At 46.2% G+C, this 11,836-nt stretch overlaps 1 protein-coding gene across 1 annotated transcript; it reads left to right on the top strand.

Moving 5' to 3' along the window:
- Window positions 1-8,201: 8,201 nt before the first annotated feature.
- LOC119317870 (NEP1-interacting protein-like 2) lies at window positions 8,202-11,595 on the top strand. The gene is made up of 5 exons (XM_037592371.1): window positions 8,202-8,627; window positions 8,764-8,933; window positions 9,744-9,827; window positions 10,089-10,259; window positions 11,090-11,595. Exons 1-5 carry the CDS (start codon window positions 8,495-8,497, stop codon window positions 11,210-11,212), a joined length of 681 nt encoding a protein of 226 aa, XP_037448268.1. The 5' UTR covers window positions 8,202-8,494; the 3' UTR covers window positions 11,213-11,595.
- The last annotated feature ends 241 nt before the right edge of the window (window positions 11,596-11,836 follow it).

Here is an 11,836-nt window from a genome sequence, read left to right as displayed (position 1 = left end):
GGGTATGTAGATGCACTCTCCTTCCCCTCGTTGCTAGATTACTCCATAGAGTGATCTTGGTGATGCGTAGAAAATTTTAATTTTCTGCTACGATGCCCAACAGTGGCATCATGAGCTAGGTCTATGCGTAGTTTCTATGCACGAGTAGAACACAAAGCAGTTGTGGGCGTTGATTTTGTCAATTTACTTGCCGTTACTAGTCTTATCTTGATTCGGCGGCATCGTGGGATGAAGCGGCCCGGACCGACCTTACACGTACTCTTACGTGAGACTGGTTCCACCGACTGACATGCACTAGTTGCATAAGGTGGCTAGCGGGTGTCTGTCTCTCCCACTTTAGTCGGACCAGATTCGATGAAAAGGGTCCTTATGAAGGGTAAATAGAAATTGGCATATCACGTTGTGGTTTTGGCGTAGGTAAGAAACGTTCTTGCTAGAAACCTATAGCAGCCACGTAAAAACTTGCAACAACAATTAGAGGACGTCTAACTTGTTTTTGCAGCATATGCCTTGTGATGTGATATGGCCAAAAGGATGTGATGAATGATATATGTGATGTATGAGATTGATCATGTTCTTGTAATAGGAATCACGACTTGCATGTCGATGAGTATGACAACCGGCAGAAGCCATAGGAGTTGTCTTAATTTATTTATGACCTGTGTGTCAACATAAACATCATGTAATTACTTTACTTTATTGCTAAAGCATTAGCCATGGTAGTAGAAGTAATAGATGACAAGACAACTTCAAGAAGACACGATGATGGAGATCATGATGATGGAGATCATGGTGTCATGCCGGTGACAACGACGATCATGGAGCCCCGAAGATGGAGATCAAAAGGAGCAAAATGATATTGGCCATATCATGTCACTATTTGATTGCATGTGATGTTTATCATGTTTTACATCTTATTTGCTTAGAACGACGGTAGCTTAAATAAGATGATCCCTCACTAAAATTTCAAGAAAAGTGTTCCCCCTAACTGTGCACCGGTGCGAAGGTTCGTCGTTTCGAAGCACCACGTGATGATCGGGTGTGATAGATTCTAACGTTCGAATACAATGGGTGTAAGCCAGATTTACACACGCAATACACTTAGGTTGACTTGACGAGCCTAGCATGTACAGACATGGCCTCGGAACACGGAAGACCGAAAGGTCGAGCATGAGTCGTATAGAAGATACGATCAACATGAAGATGTTCACCGATGTTGACTAGTCCGTCTCACGTGATGATCGGACACGGCCTAGTTGACTCAGATCATGTTTCACTTAGATGACTAGAGGGATGTCTATCTGAGTGGGAGTTCATTAAATAATTTGATTAGATGAACTCAATTATCATGAACATAGTCTAAATTGTCTTTGCAAATATGTTGTAGATAAATAGCTCACATTGTAGCTCCCTGTTTCAATACGTTCCTAGAGAAAGACCAAGTTGAAAGATATTGTAAGCAATGATGCGGACTAGGTCCGTAGTCCGAGGAGTGTCCTCGCTGCTACACAGAAGGCTTACGTCTTTGATGCACCACTCGATGTGCAAACCCCTACAGCATCGTCTGTGGGTGTTGTGAACACCTGACAGACACATCCTGATGACTACTTGATAGTTTAGTGCACCATACTTTACGGCCTAGAATCGGGATTCAAATGATGTTTTGAACGCCATAGAACATATGAGATGTTCCAAGAGCTCAAATTGGGAATTCAGGCTCATGCCCGTGTTGAGAGGTGTGAGACCTCTGACAAGTTCTTTTGCCAACAAGATGGAGGAGAATAGCTCAGCTAGTAAGCATGTGCTCAGAATGTCTGGGTGCTACAATCACTTAAATCAAGTGGGGGTTAAACTTCCAGATAAGATAGTGATTGATAGAGTTCTCTAGCCACTATCACTAAGCTACTAGATCTTCGTGATGAACTATGACATGCAAGGGATGGATTTGATCCCGGAGCTGTTCGCGGTGCTTAAGACCACAAAAGGTAGAAATCAAGAAGGAGCATCAAGTGTTGATGGTTTAACAAGACCACTGGTTTCAAGAAGGGCAAGGGCTAGAAGGGAAACTTCATGGATGGCAAACCAGTTGCCGCTCCAGTGAAGGAACCCAAGGTTGAACCCAAACCCGAGACTAAGTGCTTCTATTGTAAGGGGAACGGTCACTGGTAGCGGAATTACCCCAAATGCATGGTAGATAAGAAGGCTGGCAACTTCAAAGTATATACGTGTTATTAATGTGTACCTCACTAGTACTCCTGGTAGCACCTGGGTATTGGATGCCGGTTCAGTTGCTATTATTGGTGACTTGAAGCAAAAGCTACGGACTAAACGGAGACTGGCTAAGGGCGAGGTGACGATGTGTGTTGGAAGTGTTTCCAAAGTTGATGAGATCACCATCGCACGCTCCATCTGCCTTCGGGATTAGTATTGAACCTAGATACATGTTATCAGGTGTCTATGTTGAGCATGAATATGATTAGATCATGTTCATTGCAATACGGTCATTCATTTAAGTCAGAGAATAATGGTTATTCTGTTTTACATGAATGATACCTTTCATGGTCACGCACCCTATGTGAATGGTTCATTGAATCTCGGTCGTGGTAATACACATGTTCACGCCAAAAGATGTAGAGTTAATAATGATAGTACCACTTTCTCGTGGCACTGCCGCTTAAGTCATATTGGCGTAAGATGCATGAAAAAACTCCATGTCGATGGATGTTTGGAGTCACTTGATTTTGAATCACTTGACACATGCGAGCCATGCCTCATAGGTAGGATGACTAAGACCCCATTTTCAGGTACAATGAAACCGGCAAGTGACTTGTTGGAGATCATGCATGCTGATGAGTGTGATCCAATGAGAATTGAAGCGTGCAGTGGATATCGCTATTTTCTCATCTTCACTGACGATTTGAGTAGATCTACTTAATGAAGCACAAGTCTGAAACATTTGAAAAGTTCAAGCGATTTCAAAGTGAAGTTAAGAATCATCATAACAATAAGATCATGTTCCTACGATCTGATCAAAAGGGGATTTTCTGAGTTATGAGTTTGGCAATCACTTAAGACATTGTGGAATTGTTTCACAGTTGAAGCCACCTGGGACACCACAATGTAATGGTATGTCCAGACGTCGTAATCGAACCCTATGAGATATGGTATGATCTATGATGTCTCTTACCAATCTACCATTTTCATTTTGAGGTTATGCATTAGAGGCAACTGCATTCACTTTAGATAGGACACCATCTAAGTCCGTTGAGATGACGTCGTATGAACATTGGTTTGGCAAGAAACCAAAGTTGTCGTTTCTTAATGTTTGGGGCTGCGATGCTTAAGGCTTCAGCCGGAGAAGCTCGAACCCAAAGCGGACAAACACATCTTCATAGGATACCCAAAGGTGATAGTAGGGTATACCTTCTATCTCAGATCCGAGGGAAAATTGTTTGTCGCTAAGAACGGGTCCTTTCTCGAGAAGGAGTTTCTCTTGGAAGAATTGAATGGGAGGAAGATAGAACTTGATGAGGTTGTCGAACCTTTACTTCAACCAGAGAGTGATGCAACACAGAAAGATGTTTTCTATGGCGCCTACGTCTGTTGAATAGGAAGTTAATGATAGTGATCATGAAGCTTCGGATCAAGTTGCTATCGAACCTCGTAGGTCGACAAGGATATGTACTACTCCTAAGTGGTACGGTAATCCTATCTTAGATGTCATGTTGTTAGACAACAATGAACCTATGAGCTATGGAGAAGCGATGGTGGGCCCGTATTCCGACAAATGGTTAGAAGCCATGAAATCTGAGATAGGATCCATATATCAGAACAAAGTATGGACTTTGGTGGACTTGCCCGATGATCGGCAAGCCATTGAGATAAATGAATCTTTAAGAAGAAGACGGACGTGGGCGGTAATGTTACCGTCTATGAAGCTCGACTTGTGGGAAAGAGTCTTTTCACAAGTTCAAGGAGTTGGCTACGATGAGAATTTCTCACCCGTAGCGATGCTTAAGTCTGTCGGAATCATGATAGCATTAGCTGTATTTTTCGATTATGAAATCTTACAGATGGATGTCAAAACAAGTTTTCTTACCAGTTTTCGTAAGAAAAGTTGTATGTGATACAACAAAAGGTTTTGTCGATCCTAAGGATGCTAAAAGGTATGCTGGCTCCAGCAATCCTTCTATGGACTGGAGCAAGCATCTCGGAATCGGAATATATGTTTTGATGGAGTGATCAAAGCTTTTAGGTTTATACAATGTTTGCTAGAAACTTGTATTTACAAGAAAGTGAGTGCGAGCACTACAACATTTCTGATAAGTATATGTGGATGACATATTGTTGATCTGAAATAATGTAGAATTTTTGGAAAGCATAAACGGTTGTTTGAAGAGTGTTTTTCAAAGGAAGACCTGGATAAAGCTGCTTACATATTGGGCATCAAGATCTATAGAGATAGATCAAGACGCCTGATGGTACTTTCAAAGAACGCACACCTTGACATGTTTTTGAAGGAGTTCAAAATAGATCAGTCAAAGAAGGGGTTCTTACCTGAGTTGTAAGGTGTGAAGTTGAGTAAGACTCAAAGCTTGACCACGGCAGAAGAAAGAGGAAAGACGAAGGTCATCCCCTATGCTCTTTTCATAGGCTCTATACGGTATGACATGCTAAGTACCGCACCTGATGTGTGCCTTGCCACATGTCTGGCAAGAGGGTACAAAGGTGATCTAGGACTGGATCACCAGATAGCGGTCAAAATTGTCCTTAGAGGAATAAGGAAATATTTCTCGGTTATGGAGGTGATAAAGAGTTCAACGTAAAGAGTTATGTAGATGCAAGCTTAACACCTATCCGGATAGCTCTGGGTAGAGATACCGGATACGTATAATGGAGCAACAATTTGGAATAGCTCCAAGTGGAACGTGGTAGCAGCATCTACGATATGACATAAAGTTTTGCGATGTGACCTGTGAGTGTTAATCACATGGCGATGTGAACTAGATTATTGACTCTAGTGCAAGTGGGAGACTGTTGGAAATATGCCCTAGAGGCAATAATAAATTAGTTATTATTATATTAAATTTCATTGTTCATGATAATCGTTTATTATCCATGCTAGAATTGTATTGATAGGAAACTCAGATACATGTGTGGATACATAGACAACACCATGTCCCTAGTAAGCCTCTAGTTGACTAGCTCATTGATCAATAGATGGTTACAGTTTCCTGACCATGGACATTGGATGTCGTTGATAACGGGATCACATCATTAGGAGAATGATGTGATGGACAAGACCCAATCCTAAGCCTAGCACAAAGATCGTGTAGTTCGTATGCTAAAGCTTTTCTAATGTCAAGTATCATTTCCTTAGACCATGAGATTGTGCAACTCCCGGATACCGTAGGAATGCTTTGGGTGTACCAAACGTCACAACGTAACTGGGTGGCTATAAAGGTTCACTACAGGTATCTCCGAAAGTGTCTGTTGGGTTGGCACGAATCGAGACTAGGATTTGTCACTCCGTGTAACGGAGAGGTATCTCTGGGCCCACTCGGTAGGACATCATCATAATGTGCACATTGTGACCAAGGAGTTGATCACGGGATGATGTGTTACGGAATGAGTAAAGAGACTTGCCGGTAACGAGATTGAACAAGGTATCGGGATACCGACGATCGAATCTCGGGCAAGTATCGTACCGATAGACAAAGGGAATTGCATACGGGATTGATTGAATCCTCGACTTCGTGGTTCATCCGATGAGATCACCGTGGAACATGTGGGAGCCAACATGGGTATCCAGATCCCACCGTTGGTTATTGACCGGAGAGTTGTCTCGGCCATGTCTGCATGACTCCCGAGCCCGTAGGGTCTACACATTTAAGGTTCGATGACGCTAGGTTTATAGGGAAAGTATGTATGCGGTTACCGAATGTTGTTCGGAGTCCCGGATGAGATCCCGGACGTCACGAGGAGTTCCGGGATGGACCGGAGGTAAAGATTGATATATAGGAAGTATGGTTTTGGCCACCGGAAGTGTTCCGGGCATCACCGGTAGTGTTCCGGGACCACCGGAGGGGTCCGGGGGTCCACCGGGAGGGGCCACGGGCCCCGGAGGCATACATGGGACAAGTGTGAGAAGGGACCAGCCCCTAGGTGGGCTGGGGCGCCTCCCCACCAAGGCCCATGCGCCTAGGGAGAAGAGGGGGCAAACCCTAAGGGCAGATGGGCCCTAAGGCCCATGCCTGGTGCGCCTCCCTCTCCCCCCCCCACTTGGCCGCCACCCCAGATGGGGATTGGGGCTGCCGCCACCCCTAGGGTGGAAACCCTAGGTGGGGGCGCAGCCCTCCCTCTCCCCCTATATATAGTGGAGGCAAAGGGGCAACCCAACACACGAGGTTCTTCCCCTGTTGGCGCAGCCCTACCCCTCTCCCTCCTCGTCTCTCATAGTGCTTGGCGAAGCCCTGCTGGAGTCCCGCGCTCCTCCACCACCACCACGCCGTCGTGCTGCTGCTGGATGGAGTCTTCCCCAACCTCTCCTTTTCCCCTTGCTGGATCAAGGCGTAGGAGACGTCACGGGGTAGTACGTGTGTTGAACGCGGAGGTGCCGTCCGTTCGGCACTAGGATCATCGGTGATTTGGATCACGACGAGTACGACTCCATCAACCCCGTTCACTTGAACGCTTTCGCTTAGCGATCTACAAGGGTATGTAGATGCACTCTCCTTCCCCTCGTTGCTAGATTACTCCATAGATTGATCTTGATGATGCGTAGAAAAATTTAAATTTCTGCTACGATCCCTAACACCGCCCATGCCTCTGGTCAGCCGTGGCGTGGCAACAGTGCCCCACCTATCCGCTGACCAGGACCGGCGAGGCAACAGTACAACCACTGTCACCAATGACGCCAGCAAGCGGCGACCTGACGGAGCGCCACTGTAGCCGACTCAACCCGACCACTCCCTAATGATCGACAAGATGGCCAACAGTGCCCCCATACCCGGAGGGCCCCGCGCCCGGAGAACCCGGCGAGCCCGGACCCCCGGCGGGTCCCAGCGCCGACTTCCCGGACAATGACAACCCGGCCCCACGGCCTTGTAACATTACTATTGTACCCCTGGGGGGTTGACCTATAAAACCCCCCAGGAGGCCTCCATGCACGGGGGTGAAGAAACCGATCAGTAGAACACACACATACGGAGAGGGAGCAGCAAAGCCTTGGCCATCCTTCCTTCTTCCCCAACACAGCTCAAGGAGCAACTCTGTACTGAAACACATCAACCACACTCGGCAGGACTAGGGGTATTATCTCTCCGGAGAGCCCCGAACATGGGTATGTCTTGCGTCCCGCGCTCGCTCATGCCAACCTCGCTTCTGGAGCCTACCAGTGCCCTCGAGCCTCCTCCTATCTTTAGCCATCCCTTAGCATCTGCCGTGCGTCCACCACGACACCTGGTGAGAGCAAAAGAAAAAAAACAGAACGCCATCCGCGTAGAGAAGCCCCTCATAGCACCACATGGCAAGGCCGGGCAGGAGGTGAATGACGTTGCGCCCCGCGTGAACGAAACAACACGACACAGTCAGGCAGAGCTCACGCATGAGCCTCACGCGTGCGAACCATCTTGGTGTGGTGCCACCGACGCTGCCAGGCGGACCCGTCCTCGCCCGACACGCATGTGGCGGCGCACGCCGTCGAGATGGAAAACACCCCATGACGGTGGCCCCGGCCACATCCATGGCCCATCCGTCAAGGACGCACAAATCGGACGCTCGTGAGTACCCAGGGAGCCAGCCACGGGAGGCTCCAGCGCAACGGACAACTCGAAGAATTCTTTTCACTGAGTCTAGACTAATGTATTTTTTCCTTAAATGTGAAGAATTGGTTTCTATCCTATGTAGAAACAGGAATCCATTTGTACAAACTAGAGGGCTCCAAAGAAAATTTTTCTATGAAATTTTTATCCTTGCGAGTTCCTACAAATTCCCTTATAAATCAAAGAGACCCGAGTCTTTTCATGGCAACACAGGAAATGGAAACCAGAACCTTCCATCCGCTCCAATCAGTACACGACGTGGGCTCCAATTCAAACACAGGAAAGAAAGAAAAAACAAATACCCACACGAGGTGAAGTAAAGTAAGAAGAAGAGCTGGCGTGGCACGAGATGTGTTGCTTGGAGTGTGCCTAAATTCTGCCCCGAAAAGAAGCCGCTACCAACACAGAGAGGAACATAAAGCACAGAGGAAAGCGAGAGCATGCCATGGACGTCGCGAAAGCGGCTCATCCCGAGCAGCACCACTGACTTCATCACGGGAAGCCCCTCGCCGAAGCTGCTAAAGCCGGAGCCTTTCGCTGCCGATCTCCTCTAGCCTCCCGGCCCTCCTCCTCTCCCGGAGAACCCCTCGCCGCCCACTCCAACGAGCCTAGCCGAGGCGCCAAAAATAAACCCGTACTGCCTCTCCGCCCGATCCTCGCGGAGGCGGTCGATGGAGGTTGCCGCGGCGGGAGAGCCGGCGCCCGCGGGCGAGTGGCTGGAGGAGCGCGGCGTGGACGCCGTGTACCTCCCCAGGCTGATCGCCGGCGTCATCTCCGGCGCGCTCACCGGCCTCTTCGCTCTCGGTAATTGGTCGCTGGCAGCTCCTCCTCTCTCGCGTGCTCTCGCCGGCCCGGCCGTTCTTGTTGGGCGCACTCCGGCATGGCCCCGAGCATGTGTTCTGAATTCTGATTGGTGCATGCTCTGTGGTGTGTTGTTAAGCTGGAGCATTGACCGGAGCCGTCACCGGCGCGCTGGCGGGCAGGGCCTCCGACAGCGGCGTTCTCCGGGGAGCTGGACTGGGAGCCATCGCCGGGGCCGTCCTCTCCATCGAGGTTCTCGAGGCGTCTCGCGCGTACTGGTGCTCGGACCGGCTCGGCACGTGCTCCATGGTCAGTGACATTAAGCTTCTTCCGCCCCCTTGATGCTATCAGAATTCAGAATTTCAAATTGTTTGTTGTGGCAATCAGTTCCATAATGTCTTCCCAAGATGACATCTGGTGATCCTGTACATGCTATCTGCTTTTTGGCCTGAATGCCTTATGCCACAATCCAATTGTCTATTGGTAGGTCCTTTTAGCTTTAGGGTCTGCTAGTTGCTGTGATTTTTATTCTAAAAAAGCTAAAGTTATATTGATTTGTGTAAAATTTTATGTTGATATGTTGTGCCATTTGGTAGAAAAGGCAAATTCTATGTGTTTTATATTTATACATATTTGCTACTCCCTCCTTCCATCTATATAGGGTCTAATGCGTTTTTCGAGGCTAATTTTCATCAAATATTAAATTAAAATAATAATATATGACATGCAACTTACACAAAGCACATCGTTAAATTCGTGTGTGAAAGGAGCTTTCAATGATATAATTTTTACATTGTGCATGTCATGTACTATTAATCTTGTCAATAGTCAAAGACGGTCTTAAAAACGCATTAGGCCCTATATAGATGGACGGAGGGAGTACCACTTGTTCTTTTTGGATGCGCCACATACTGTCGGGTTTTCCTCTGATTATTTTTCTGATATACTGTATAATGTTACTCATTATTTTAGTTCCATATAAAGTGATGTTCAAAATTAGTGTGGGTGTGGGTGTACCTACACCCAAGCTCAACCACATCTTTCCCTAACTACACTACGGTATCATTATTCGCTAAGATCCACACGCCTCTAAGAAAGTTCATGAATTCATTTCTTCAGGCAGATTTCATAGAGCAGCTCCTCCATGCCCGGTTTGTGCAACAGCAGCTCGGGTCCTCGGCACACATGGCGTACCGTTGGCAGGTCAGTTTCAGTATTATCTACCTCATCGTCCACGACAACGTTCGCCACGAAACCGAGAGAGAAATGGCACCAAACCGACGGCGATGTATACACGAGTGTTGCTTGTCAAGTGTGGTGCATTTGGTGAAGGAATTAAATCAGATTGAATGGCCAGCACTGCAAAAAGGGCGGTGTTGGATTCAGACAATCAATGGCGGTCCCGTCGTGCGTTGTTGCTGCGTCTGTACTGAATTTTGGATTGGTTTTTTCTTCATCAAACAGCTCAGCATACCGGATTTCGGGCACGATGATGTGTACGACATCTTCGGGGACATTTCGTCGAGAGGGCTTTCGCGGGAGGCACTGGAGAAATTACCGCACTACATGGTGGCTGATCAGGCTCAGGCTCAGGGCAAATCGGGTGAAGACCTGTCTTGTGCCATCTGTCTACAGGTACAATTATCATGAGAACCTCTCTTGCATAGTTTGCCCTTCATTTTGTTCAAGGCAAATACTGTATATTTTTCCTAAGGAAAAGACAGGCGCACTGTCGATTTCATTAACAACGGAAACGGGGAACAAACCGTTCATCATGTTTACAGAAGAACCTAAAAAACAAGGAGTTGGAAAACAAGATTATGTTGAAGTTAATGTGGCTCCCATGATTTCATAAAAGGGGGTGAAAATTAAGCTATGTACCATTAGGTCATAAATGGTTGTTAGATACTTAGTACTCCCTCCGTAAACTAATATAAGAGCGTTTAGAATACTAAAGTAGTATGCTAAACGCTCTTATATTAGTTTACAGAGGGAGTACTTAGTACTTTACCACTAGGTGGTTGTAACTTGATCAGTGTGCTGGAGATCCATAGCAGAGTACCTACCATACCACTAGGTGGTTGCTACTATTTTCCAGCTGGTTGTCAGTGATGATTTATCTGGTACTAAATCTAGGACGAAACTTTGTGCTAAAGACTAAGGTTCAGAGAGTCTTCTGTAACAAAATGACTCTAAAAACTCACCTAGGACCAAACCGTTTTCTTCACTGTGACATTGAACTGCAATACCATGATTGGGCAATGAATGCAGAGAGGTGCAACAACCACCACGCTTATGTCTTGGTTAGATTTTTATGAAAGCAATTGCCATTATCGGATTTCATACCAATTTTTGCCTGCTACTAAATGCAATGCGGTTGGTATTTGCTTTCCAACTGAATAGTGTGACCCCTGATCTTAATAGTGTGATTCCTGATGTTAATAGTATGATTCTTGATCTTGTAGGATATGGTAGGTGGTGAGACGGCGAGAAGGTTGCCCAATTGCTCCCATGCTTTTCATCAGCTCTGCGTGGACAAATGGCTCACTAGCCACGGTTCATGCCCTGTGTGTCGGCAACATGTGTAATGTACATAGGTATACGTTGCTTACGATCTGAGTTCTCTGCCCTAGGAGTTAGTTGTGTAAAATGTCTGCTCCTATACAATGTAGAAAGAGAGGGGAGAGGGAGTGTACACACACAGCGTTGTAAATTAGATTAATCTGTCTATTTTACTCCAAGGCTCCAAGCAAGTGGATATGTACATCTGGTATTTTCTTTTACATTAAGGGTGAATGTAAAGTTGAAAAACATGCACGGCTGCCATAGGATGTATACAAGCCATTTTAGAATGTGGACATGTGGTTAATGCTGATGGATGTATCTCTTCTTTTTAGGGACTTTTTTTTTGTATCGATGATGGATGTATCTCTGTTGCATCCTATATATGTGAATAAAATGAGTCTGTACATTTTTTTTTTGTAGTAGAAGAAGATTTATGTACATTTCTACTAAAAAAATCCATATGAGGGAGCAGTTTTTTTCAAGGAGCAGATTGACTGCCTTTTCTTTTATCGGAAGATGAACTGCCTATTCGTAATTAAAAAAAATTGGGTGGTCTAGTGCACTTGGTATATCTCCAAGGGTCTAGTGCATACAATATGCCTCCCTTGTGTTGCTAACGTGAGTAAGAGAGCATTTGATTCTCGGAG

This window comes from Triticum dicoccoides, chromosome 6A, assembly GCF_002162155.2.
Source record: "Triticum dicoccoides isolate Atlit2015 ecotype Zavitan chromosome 6A, WEW_v2.0, whole genome shotgun sequence".
NCBI classification, from domain to species: Eukaryota; Viridiplantae; Streptophyta; class Magnoliopsida; order Poales; family Poaceae; genus Triticum; species Triticum dicoccoides.
Note: the sequence above shows the minus strand (reverse complement) of the source record. Positions and strands in the feature narration are given on the sequence as shown.

Excerpts from the sequence above, each read along its gene's own strand:
- LOC119317870 (XM_037592371.1), top strand. The coding sequence starts at position 8,495 with ATGGAGGTTGCCGCGGCGGGAGAGCCGGCGCCCGCGGGCGAGTGGCTG. Across the intron at positions 8,628-8,763 it reads CACCGGCCTCTTCGCTCTCG|CTGGAGCATTGACCGGAGCC; the intron begins GTAATTGGTCGC and ends TGTGTTGTTAAG. Across the intron at positions 10,260-11,089 it reads CTTGTGCCATCTGTCTACAG|GATATGGTAGGTGGTGAGAC; the intron begins GTACAATTATCA and ends TTGATCTTGTAG.